This window comes from Eschrichtius robustus, chromosome 1, assembly GCF_028021215.1.
Source record: "Eschrichtius robustus isolate mEscRob2 chromosome 1, mEscRob2.pri, whole genome shotgun sequence".
NCBI lineage: Eukaryota > Metazoa > Chordata > Mammalia > Artiodactyla > Eschrichtiidae > Eschrichtius > Eschrichtius robustus.
In genome coordinates this window covers 23,372,833-23,384,972 of record NC_090824.1, presented here as the reverse complement: position 1 = coordinate 23,384,972, position 12,140 = coordinate 23,372,833, and the positions used below count along the sequence as shown (strand labels likewise).

Genomic DNA, 12,140 nt, shown 5'->3' with positions numbered 1-12,140 from the left:
CACATAATCCTCCTATTCTGTAACATTTTCAGGGTCTGGAATGAATGTATAAAAGATACGCTTATCACACTTGCAAGATGGCACAAAACTAAGAAAGGTATCTCCTACAGGAAATAAAAGGCCTAGAGTTGAACATTTTCTTATCAGGTTGGAATGCTGTTATAAAACAAAAAAGAATAAATTTAATGTAATTCAAGTCCTGCTTTGAAGTTCATAAAGTATACTGTGTGAATGCAAGATGGCACAAACTTTTGGGGAAACAGTTTAATTGGAAACTGTCTTGGGCTTAAGTTGGAAAGAAGCCTACTGTGTGACTGTGCTGTGCTGTGTTGTTTAGACAACTGCTGTAAATGAGCATATTCACCAGGTCAAGGGTGGGTGGTGCATGGGACAGTGATTGTTATTTTTAGATCCCTTGGGAATAATATATTCACTTGTAGGCAGGAGGTTCAAGGTTGGTCTAGAAGACCTATAATTTACAAACACCAGAGACCCCATAAGATCTAAGCAGAAATAATACTGTAGCATAAGTTTATTATGGCATCAGCAGTGTTGATATTGATGTGACTTTCCTATTCACAAGGATGAAAATGTTCCTATTTGTTGCTCATCGAAATTGTCCTTCCAGACCTCCTACCTGTCCTCAGAGCTGTGTAGTGACACCACACATTGAATGTTTGAATGATTGGAATTTTTTTTTTTTTTTTACCAAATATTCCAGCATTCTGGCATTAAAAACATTGAGTTTGATGTCCTCTGCATGAGAGGAATGAAAGTAAATGGAAACTGGGGGAGAGTGGGAAGGAAGGCACCTAGAGAGAATTGAATCACCAAGATTAAAGAGTAACAGAGAGATTGCACAGAGGGTGGATATGCAGGAAAGAATGGATCATGGGGAAGAATGAGCCCTAACATAACACCGTGGCTTTTGCAAAAGTGGAAGAAATAAGTGATAAGAAGAAGGGCAGCTAGGGGAATCTTGAAAGGATCATGTGTCAAAAGGTTGAAGACAGAACATTAAGGTTTTATGTTGAAAAGGAAATTTGAAAAGATTTGACACTAAAAGTTGTGTGGTGAAGTAAATCTTGTTAAGTTTGCCTTCTTTTTAGTTTAACCCTTCTGAATCAGGTACTGTTATAACAATAACAAGAATAGTAACAAATCATATATTGAGCGCTTATTTTGTGCCACACACTGTGCTAAGTACTTTACACACACTTAGTTCTCGGTTAATTCTCACAACAGCCCTATGTTGCAGTTATTATTATAGCTTTCATTTTATATATGAAGAAACTGAAGCTTAAAGACACACCAAGACATAGATATACTTAATGTGTTTACCAGGAAGGAACTAGACAAAAGCCAGGTTGAAATTGACTAGCCTAGCTTCAGGGCATGTTTTGGAATAATTATAGAAGGCAAAGAGTGACACCACTTGAGGAAGGAAAGTAAATTTTATAGTCGGTTTTGTCTTGTTAATTTATAGCATGTCATTTTTGAAAGTGGATCTTAAAGAGTAAGTTCTAGACAGACCTATGATCATGAAGAAAGTTCCATTAGATTACTTGGAAATAGTTTCTTAAACTATGAAAGCAAATAAAGAGATTTTGGTCACCTGGGCCTTGTTTTGTTCATCTTTCTGGGATTGAAAGGATCCTTAATGGATGAGGATAAATAAAAAGTCCAGGATCAATGAGCTTCAGGAAGAGAGTTGAGAATGGCTTCAAAATACAGGGAAAGGATAGGGAGTGGTGATATATGGTCCAATTATTGCATCAGGGTAAATTGTCTTTAATATAATAGCACTTCAACAGAAATGGCACTTTGATTTAGATTTGAGAGAAGTTTAATGTTGACATGTTTGCACACAAACTTGACAAAGCCAAGGAATAGGGGCGTGATCACTTGGATAAGTGGACATGGAGCACCAAGGTTACATCTCCAGCACAGGCCCTACTCCCATCCCCTGAGAATGAAAATAAAGCACATTTCCGGCCTCTTCCAACTCCCCTTGAGCGTCCTTGACTGGATTATTACATTTAATTTGTATAAAATCTTACAATACAGGTATTATCATCTTCATGTATTTTTTGGAACAGATGAAGAAATAGACATCTAGATTAAGAAAATTATGCAAGTTCACAGAACTGGTAAAATGTCTGAGATAGGATTGCATCTATCCTATTGAGCCATCTTTGCTTAAATAACTCAACTCCTATAGCCTAGAGATGGTGGATCAATACTATGACTTGAATATAGGAAGGAATTGATAATATGTCTGTCCACATATATTTTCCATTTCCAAACATACCCAGAAGACATGAGACAGTGAGCTTCATCGGCCAAGTCAGGGCACTCCTGGGTGACCCCCACTGCTTTCTAGGAGTACACATCTCATCACTTTGGAAAGGTGGTTCTCCCTGGCTCCTCGAACCACTTAAGTGAGTCTGGAAAAGCTCCCTTACTTAATAATGCCCTTGTGCTCTGAGCCTATTAATTTACTTCCCCCAGCTGATCAGTCTTCTACTCCAAGAGATTAATTTCCTTGCCTTGGCACACTAAAGGATCGAGGCGCAGAACATACAAATAGTTCTTTTTTCTTCAGTCCCAAAGGTGTGTTGTGAGGATTAATGAGATGATGCTTATAATTGCATTTTGAGCTCCTTGGTCGAAAGTCACTTTATAAATACAAGGTATTAATTCTTGTTGAGTTCCATCCATCACTTACAAGTGGCTGAACATTCTAGATGCCCTTTGGGTAGCACAATAACCCCCCATCTGACTCTAAGAGAATTTGTCTGGGTCAACACCAGGAACAAGACCAGTGCGGAGCTCAAAGAATTTCCCCCAGTTCCTTGTCCTTAAGTGTCTGATGTTTGCTTTGAAACACACAAAGTGTTCTTTGGGGAGAGAGACATTCTAAGAACCTCTGAAATGCTGTACTTCTTGAGTCTACCCACATTGATTTTCTTTTGCCTCTGGCTCTAATACATAGTATTCATTCTCTGACTGTTCATTAGACCCACGGTCTCATTTTTTAGTGTCAACAAAGCAATAAAGAAAACTTTCCCTTCCTTTATTCCAGACTCAAAACAAAATGCAAAAATACCTCTGGCATTAATTTTGCACAGATGAATGTTGCTACGATATTCCTATTAGCATGTCCACATGCTTGACAACATTTCAGATGGTATTAATGGTCTACCTGCAAGAAAGCATTTTCTGCCAGCCCAGTGCAAATTGCCAGAACCTTTAAGCCACTCCTCCTCAACTTAGCAGCAGTATATCATCATTACCTGTAGCTGGACCAAGAAATCGCATTTGTCGATGCCTGAATTGCTCTTTTACTTTCAGTGGTTTTAGAAACCAACTTTGTTTTGGAAATGGGGTTAGCTGAGTATATTTTAGAAGACACAGAAATATAAAAAGCAACAACCAACTACCGTCTGTTCATCTTTGGATGATAACCTTTGTGGCACCAAATGTAATACGGTCACCTTTTGAATGGAGGCCTGGAAAAGTTCTGAGACCGTGGAAGCACACCATGGAATTAACATGCTTCCTTTTGATTATTAGGAAAGAGTTGAATCATATTAATAATAATAGTTTAAATAAATTGGATGTTTTTTCATATCCCAGGTTCTGTATATGCTCTACCTCTTAATATCCTGTACCAAGTCCTGTGGTGAATTCGGAAGTGGGGAAACTGAGGCTAAGTGACTTGCACAAGGTCAAGTAGCTACTAAAGTTAAAACTCAAAGCCAGGTTTGTCTCCAAAGCCCATGGTCATAGCTCCTATGCTGTACTGAAGAAAATTAGTATAACTTCTAATGAATAGGAACTATGTTTGAACCAACAGAGTGTAAAAATGGTGTTGTAAAAGTTATTTTCTGTGCAATACAAGAGTTCTCTCTATCTTTAAGTTTTTCAACTGAAAGAATTTTTACTTCTTTGGGGCCATCAACAAGTTTCCAGATTACTTCTTTGGGACCTTAAAGAGGGACTAATGTACTGGGAAACTATTCAAGGGTCAACTTGCTTTCTTTGTCTTATCTTCCTCTGTTCTCTTTTCCTTTTATCCTAAATGGATTAACCCAAATGTAGTCAATGTGAGCTGTTTTGCATGAAGGTTGCAGCTATGTGTATGAACCAGTTGGGCCTCAGTAATTTCACCTCAGAGCATTCTGCTCTTCACGGTATTATAAGTCAACAGTGCATGTTGTATGTGTCTCCAGGAGCTGAAATATTTGATAACAGAACCAATAGTACGAAAGCAAATGACAATAGGAGGTCAATTGTATAAAAAATGGGTGGAGATACACACACACACACACACACACACACACACACACACACACACACACATACCTCTAACCTTTTTCAGTATAATAGAATGAAATATGGCTAATACTTTTTTTTCTAAAATTCAGTTCCAAGTGGGTGAGTGTCAGGTCCACATAAGTAATTTAAGAACTGTCTATTTGAAGATGTCATTGTGCAATTTATAGATTTCTCAGTGTGGTTGAGAACTGCAACCATTACATTTTGGGGGTATAATTAGTAATACACATATGTCTCTTTTTAGTGACATTATGACATTACTATTCATAAGGCCATTCTTTCTGGAGGACAGCATCACTTTCTGTTGAAGAATTGATTTTAGTCTTTGTTTAAATGTTCATACTGGCTGCTATATGAAATGTACAACTAAATGTCTTTAAGGATTTAATAGGAATGTATATGGATTTGATGAGGTTTGCTAAGCTTTCAGAGTAGTCCCTGTGTATGAATTCTGATATTTAGGAGGTTGTTTGCTCTTCAGTCAGTATAGCAAATGGGGCTCGGGGCAAATGAACTCATTCTCATGCACATGTTTCTAAAACATTTCTCACTAATGTTTGAGATAAATTAAAATAAAAACCAACAAGAACATGAAAAGAGACTAAGAACAATGTTAATGTGGCAATTTAAACCAATTTGGTATTCCAAATGGCCTTCCATCTTTCACAACTTTTAACAGTATGCAAGATCGCTATCCCTAGTGCCAGATACTATCAGTCTGGCATGGAAAACTTAAAACTTTTTTCTAAATGTCTTTTAAGCTGAGATGGAGAAGAATGACTCTCTGTCTTTCACTTTCTGAAGGGTCTAAGGTTGAATCGTGGCTATGCTGTCCTCCCAACATATCACTTATTGATTCTCCTACATTGTTTCTTATTTTTCTAGCCAGTACCATGTCCTAATATGATTGTCTATGGAGCTTTATGCTTGACAGAGAGTGGATGGGGGGAGAGGGTGCTTAGGAGGACCAAGACTCGTATGTTTGTGGAAGAAGTAAGTCAATGCAGCTTCTTAATTAAGTTGGTACACATAGAGCTGTTGGTTTGGAACGTTGGGTACTTATGATTTTGTCTTGCACGTTATGAAGAATAGTTAGCTTTATATTTGCTATTGACTTCACCAATCCATTCCACGGTGAGTGGAACAGAGGTCATTACTATACTTAATATTGTAGCCAATGACAGTTACAGAAAACCCAAAGTAATAGAACATATTCAAGGCGAACCTGGCATAATCCATTTGCCGTTTCTCAATTTCTCAGTATGTTGTTGTGACTAAAACTTGAGAGAGGTCAAAGCTTATGAAGACGGATGACATCCCTTGTGTATCTGTCTCCTGTAGGGTAGAATTAAGAGTTATAGAGATATAGGTTCTTTTCAGAAAAGTGCATGTTCCTTTTCTATTAGGACATGTGAAAATTTACCCAACTTTATTTTGGATTAGTAGAATTCTGTGTACCCAGATCTACCAGGATGATCATTATAATGATCTCTAAGTGGTATTTACATTAATAGGTAAAATTAACTTTTTTCACCATGGACTTATTGAAACACCAAGAAGTTAAGATACCTTTCTGTTTTTCCTCCTAGCTTACACCCTGTCTTTTTTTCTTCTGTGAGAAATAACATGTTGAGGAAAACTTTAAATTATATACTGCAATCCAAAACTGTTAATTGTTCTTTCCATTCATTGCACTTTATCCTTTGATATGTTAATATATTAGGCTTTATGCCAGGCAGATAGGGTCTCATAATGTAGGCTGGGGACAGATCCATGGTCGCCTCTTTCATGAGCTTTTTGTTTGTTTTTATTCCTGGATAGTAAGAATAATGAGTCAGCTCCGTAGAATAATTTGTTCAAAGGAGAAATGCATGGGGAATCTTTTAAATATCTCCCAATATTGCCACTCCTTCCCCATCCCATTCCTCACATAAGGCAGGTACTAGTTTAGCCACATGTGGAATCTTCTCTGCCAGTGAAAACTCCTCCGTGAAGATGACCCTGAGATGGAAGTGCCAGGGCAAGCTTCTATTCACCTGATGCTATATTCAATCCTAATAATCTTTCTAGCTTTTAGACTTCTTTATAAATGGTTTCCAAGCCACCTGTCTTGAGAATTTGATTTCACCTTCAATGTTGGTGATTTGGATTGGGCTTCCTGAAGTTCCAATACTGTAAGGCTATGAGTCAAAAGTAATTTAGAATTCACCAGTTTCTGCTGGATCACTATGAGGTTGGTTGACAAGACAAAGCGGTTCCCAAAGCATGGCTTCATTATTTTGTGATTTGAAGCATATTCATTAGGGGTATATCTTCACAACACCACTCTCCATGTCTGTCCTAATTAGACAAACCATCCAGGGGTGGTAACAACGTTTATGAAAGGAAGAAAGAGGCATACTAACAGTTAAAAGCATTATGTTTGATCCTTGAAACTAATTAGATATTTCCTGCTTGGAAGAAGTATCCCTAACAGGCTTTATGAATGGATGTGTATTCAGGAAGGACCTCTCCTAGGAAGGAAAGAGAGAGAGACTAGGTAGACATATAAAACCAGTGTCTGTTAGTACTAATAAAATGTAGGTACTCAAAAGTCTGAAAATGCTATATCACTATATGTATAGCTGCTTTTATTTACAGATATGTACTTTGGGGTTCCTTCGATTTTAAAATGGGGAACAGATCTAGACAAAGAGATAGAGATTAAAAGAGTTATCTGTAATACTCTACCTATTTTACATAGGTGATGGGATGCCAGGCCCCCCCTTTATGGAATAGGAAGTCTCTGTTGGCCATCAAGGCTTAAATTGTCTTCTTTGGCTTCCCTCTGCCAGGAAGTAGAGCAGTTGCACACACTTGAGAGGAGAATAAGGACGTGCATGGCCCCATGCTTCTGATCAGATACAGCAGAGTGAGTGTGGAACATGCATGACTAAGACACTGAGGGTCCCCTACCACATTATGAAGCTGATCTGATACAAGTCAAGGGGATCATTGTTCCTGCATTGACCCAATTAAGGTGTGGTTACAGTGAGATGGAGAAGAGTGAAGGTAAACCCATTTCTGTAAATAGCCAAACCTCTTCCTGATGCCCATCCCAAGTCACATTTCCAAAACATACGGAGCACTGCATAGCTAAGAATAACCTGACCTCACACCTGTCAACCAAGGGCAGAGTGACTTCGACTCCACCTCCACTAAAGATAAATGGATATCTATCTCTAAAAACTTCATAAAACGCACCAAAAACCTAGGATGTTTTTGAATGACTCATTGACTTTTCAGATTGTTCTTTAAGCTGTTTTTTAAACTTTAAAGGCAACACTGATAATGAACGCTTCCAAATGGTAAAACAGAAAATCCCCTTCAAATATAACCGGCCCGTAGAGGAGTGGCTGCAGGAAAAAGGTAACTGTCGTTAAAACTTTCATTTTAAAATCATTTGATTCTAAACCCTCATTTTTAAAGCCTGCAAATAAATGTTCCTTAAATGATAATCGCCTGCTGCATAAATGACTGTTTTAATTTTCATTATAATTTGTGTCAGCTTCCACCTGCCATATGTTGATAAATCATGCTATAATACATTGCCATTAAAATACAGTTAAAGGGACTAACATCTAGCTTTCTATCAGCATGACAACCACAAACAAGAAATTCCAGGAACCTCTAAAAAAGAAATGTATTATGGCAGTTTAACCACTGCATGACATTATTTGTTAATTTGTTTTAAATTACCTCTTATACCAGAGCTTTCTAAAGAAATTTCAAAAGAACTTATTAAACTTACATCCTGAGTCTGTTTTGGCTTTACTATCTGTAGCACGGTTAATGACAACAAAAAAATCATAGATTGACTCTTGTAGTTTAAACTGCTTAAACAACTGTTATAAGGGGAGCGACTTTTTTTTTCAACATTTGTTTTTAAACAAAGAAAAGAATGAGAAAGATGAATTTTGCCTTAAGAGTTAAACTTACAGAGGCAAATATATTTCATAAGAAGTTAATGGTGTCCTAGTTGCTGACTGCAACTAAAAAAATAAACAAACTTATTCTACACTTTGGTTGTGTATTCGATATTTATGCAACAAAAGTGTACGTGGTTGAAAAAGGAAAGGTTAATGGAAGGCAAAGCAGCAGTTCCTCATTTGCTGAAAAAAACAACCACTTTGTTAATAAAAGAGGGCAGCGGTTATACCTGATGTTAGAATTTTCTGTGTGGCTCCTATTTATTAGGATGTGAACTATTGTCTTTCAATGAAGAAAAATTTTTGTCTTTAAGAAGCTATTTACTCTGTTCTTTCCTGAGCCAGTATAAGCTACTCTTGTAGCTTAAGTGAGTTTTTTTTTAAGTAGACATTAAGTGAGTTTTTAAAATATGTAGAGATTTGACTGAGTTATTTATAAATAGTAATGAGGTATATTAATATGCAACTTAAAAAATAAAGGACTGCTACAGTTGTAAGTTGAGTGAAAACATTCAGACCTTTAAACACGGAAAATCCTCACTGAGTCTTAACTGTTTGCCCTGTTTTTAACGTACGTGGTCTAATTAAAAATAAATTAAGAATAACTCTAAAAAGCAAATAATTTTGTTTAGTAATCACCAGCTCATAAAGTCCCTTTAACATTAAAGATGATGATTGCCTCACTTCTTAAAAAGGAAAAGACAACTAGATGCATGTCTGAGTCTCATGTGCCTGAGAGAATTTTTTTGTTTCTTTCAATTTTATGTTAATAATATTTTATTTTACTCCATTGCCTTTTGAAGTCTAAGTTCAGTAGCATGCCAGGCATTTTCATTTGTATAAATCATTATAAAGTTACTAGTAGGCTTTTAGTTTTCCTTCCAATAGCATTGTTATCAGTGGGCTTTCATATAGAAGGATGCTTCCAAACACACAACAAAAGTTGAGTTGGTGGGACAGGGATGGGGTGGTTTGGGTGGAAGGGAGGGAGGAATTCCAGTTTCTTAACTGAATATGTATATGTTTATATATGCTAATAATATTGAAAAGAATTATTTTCAAACTGGGAAGTTCTCTCTTCTATGTTATTTTAACCAAAATTACTTTTTTGTTTGATTTTGGTAAGTAACATTTATTCGTTCTGTTGCTTTACCTCTTCCTCTGTCTAGGTAACTTTCCCTTCAAAAGAAATAGAAAATGTATACCAAAAGACCTTGTAATGACAATAAGTAAAACAGGGTAAATTCAGAAAGATGATTAGGCAGAGGTATTAGGAAGTAGCTGGAATCCTCTTTGGAGTTATTTCTGTCATTGGGGAAGAGATCTGGGTCACAGCATTCCCAAGTCTGTTTTCTGGCTCTGTCTGCTATTGACTGACTTTCTGACCTTAGACAATCCACTTAACCTCTTTATATCTCAGATTTCCCATCGGAGGAGAGGAGAAATAATACTGCCTATTCCCCAAGGGTGTTCTGAGGTTTAATTAATTAGTCTTTGTGCAACACTGACTGGAGACGTGCAAAGATTTAATTTAAGCAGTATGTGAACTTGTTGTCCAAATGAGGTAACAATTAATGACTTTCAAGAGGATGGGCACCCAAAGCAAAACACAAAGTAACCTGCTACAAACCCTGTACTGCTGTTATAACCAGATTTCGTATTATTGATGATAGAACAATTATCAGACTGGAATAGAGATATTATAATGGTCGCCCCTTATAAAAAACACGATTGATCATAATGAGGGACAATAAGGAGATCTGGCATTGATTTTGAGAAATCTTGGGCAGATGGTACAACTTTCTCCAGTCAGTCCCTTATATCCTTCGTAGGGAGAGGGTAGTGATGATTGTTTCTCACTTATTCAGTTACTCCTGCTTACCTGAGAGAGATAAATTGATCAGAGGAAGAGATGGCAGGAGACGTGAATATCCCCCTATTCCTTCAGTGCCTGCCAACTTTACTATTAACCACCTAATCTCAGGTACAGAAGGCTAAGAAAGGGTTTTAAAACATAAGAAAAGCAGACCTAGCCAGAAATAAACCATGAAACAGACAAATAAACAAAGGTCCAAATACGTCCTAGGGCATGATGGAAATCTGAAACACAGGCAGCCTCCTTCCCTGTTTCACCCCACCGGTGTCGTGTTCTCAAGAAGTGATTAGTCAGATCTCTCCTTGAAAGAAGGAATAGCCAGAAGTGGAGCGGTGGCTTAATCGTATAGCCCAGGAAACATGTCTTGCCTTTCTCCATGCTTGGGTCAGTCTTGAACAAGCAAAGACCACTTTTTGGAGTGAACTATGGCAACTGGAATAAAGGAGATCCATCATTTCTTTTCTTTTCTTTTTTTTTTTTTACCCTGGCCTCTGCCGCCACAGGGTTGCCCCACATTCTGTACCCCTCCCTCTGCCATGGCCTGAGTGAGCCAGAGCCCCCAAATCAGCTGCTCCTTTTTTTTTTTTTAACTTTTAAATTTTACTTTACTTACTTTTTTTATACAGCAGGTTCTTATTAGTTATCTATTTTACCCACACCAGTGTATACATGTCAATCCCAATCTCCCAATTCATCCCACCAACACCCCCACCCCCTGCCGCTTTCCCCCCTTGGTGTCCATACGTTTGTTCTCTACATCTGTGTCTCAATTTCTGCCCTGCAAACCGGTTCATCTGTGCCATTTTTCTAGGTTCCACATATATGCGTTAATATACGATATTTTTCTCTTTCTGACTTACTTCACTCTGTATGACAGTCTCTAGATCCATCCACGTCTCAACAAATGACCCAATTTCGTTCCTTTTTACGGCTGAGTAATATTCCATTGTATATATGTACCACTTCTTCTTTATCCATTCGTCTGTCGATGGGCATTTAGGTTGCTTCCATGACCTAGCTATTGTAAATAGTGCTGCAGTGAACATTGGGGTGCATGTGTCTTTTTGAATTATGGTTTTCTCTGGGTATATGCCCAGTAGTGGGATTGCTGGATCATATGGTAATTCTATTTTTAGTTTTTCAAGGAACCTCCATACTGTTCTCCATAGTGGCTGTATCAATTTACATTCCCACCAACAGTGCAAGAGGGTTCCCTTTTCTCCACACCCTCTCCAGCATTTGTTTGTAGATTTTCTGATGATGCCCATTCTAACTGGTGTGAGGTGATACTCATTGTGGTTTTGATTTGCATTTCTCTAATAATTAGTGGTACTGAGTAGCTTTTCATGTGCTTCTGGCCATCTGTATGTCTTCTTTGGAGAAATGTCTATTTAGGTCTTCTGCCCATTTTTGGATTGGGGTGTTTTTTTTTTAATATTGAGCTGCATGAGCTGTTTATATATTTTGGAGATTAATCCTTTGTCCGTTGATTCGTTTGCAAATATTTTCTGCCATTCTGAGGGTTGTCTTTTCGTCTTGTTTATGGTTTCCTTTGCTGTGCAAAAGCTTTGAAGTTTCATTAGGTCCCATTTGTTTATTTTTGTTTTTATTTCCATTACTCTAGGAGGTGGATCAAAAAAGATCTTGCTGTGATTTATGTCAAAGAGTGTTCTTCCTATGTTTTCCTCTAAGAGTTTTATAGTGTCCGGTCTTACATTTAGGTCTCTAATCCATTTTGAGTTTATTTCTGTGTATGGTGTTAGGGAGTGTTCTAATTTCATTCTTTTACATGTAGCTGTCCAGTTTTCCCAGCACCACTTATTGAAGAGACTGTCTTTTCTCCATTGTATATCCTTGCCTCCTTTGTCATAGATTAGTTGAACATAAGTGTGTGGGTTTATCTCTGGGCTTTCTATTCTGTTCCATTGATCTATGTTTCTGTTTTTGTGCCAGTA

General features: G+C 37.4%; 1 protein-coding gene across 15 annotated transcripts in view; it reads left to right on the top strand.

The window, feature by feature from the left end:
* NRXN3 (neurexin 3) overlaps window positions 1–12,140 on the top strand; it is a 1,618,670-nt gene that overhangs the window by 1,447,921 nt on the left and 158,609 nt on the right. For 9 of the 15 annotated variants that reach the window (XM_068558546.1, XM_068558806.1, XM_068558724.1 and 6 more), the window contains one exon: window positions 7,660–7,749. The exons of the other annotated variants lie outside the window; for them this stretch is intronic. In XM_068558546.1, the coding sequence (XP_068414647.1) occupies window positions 7,660–7,749 (90 nt within the window). The remainder of the gene's footprint in view (window positions 1–7,659; window positions 7,750–12,140) is intronic. 15 annotated transcript variants of the gene reach the window in all.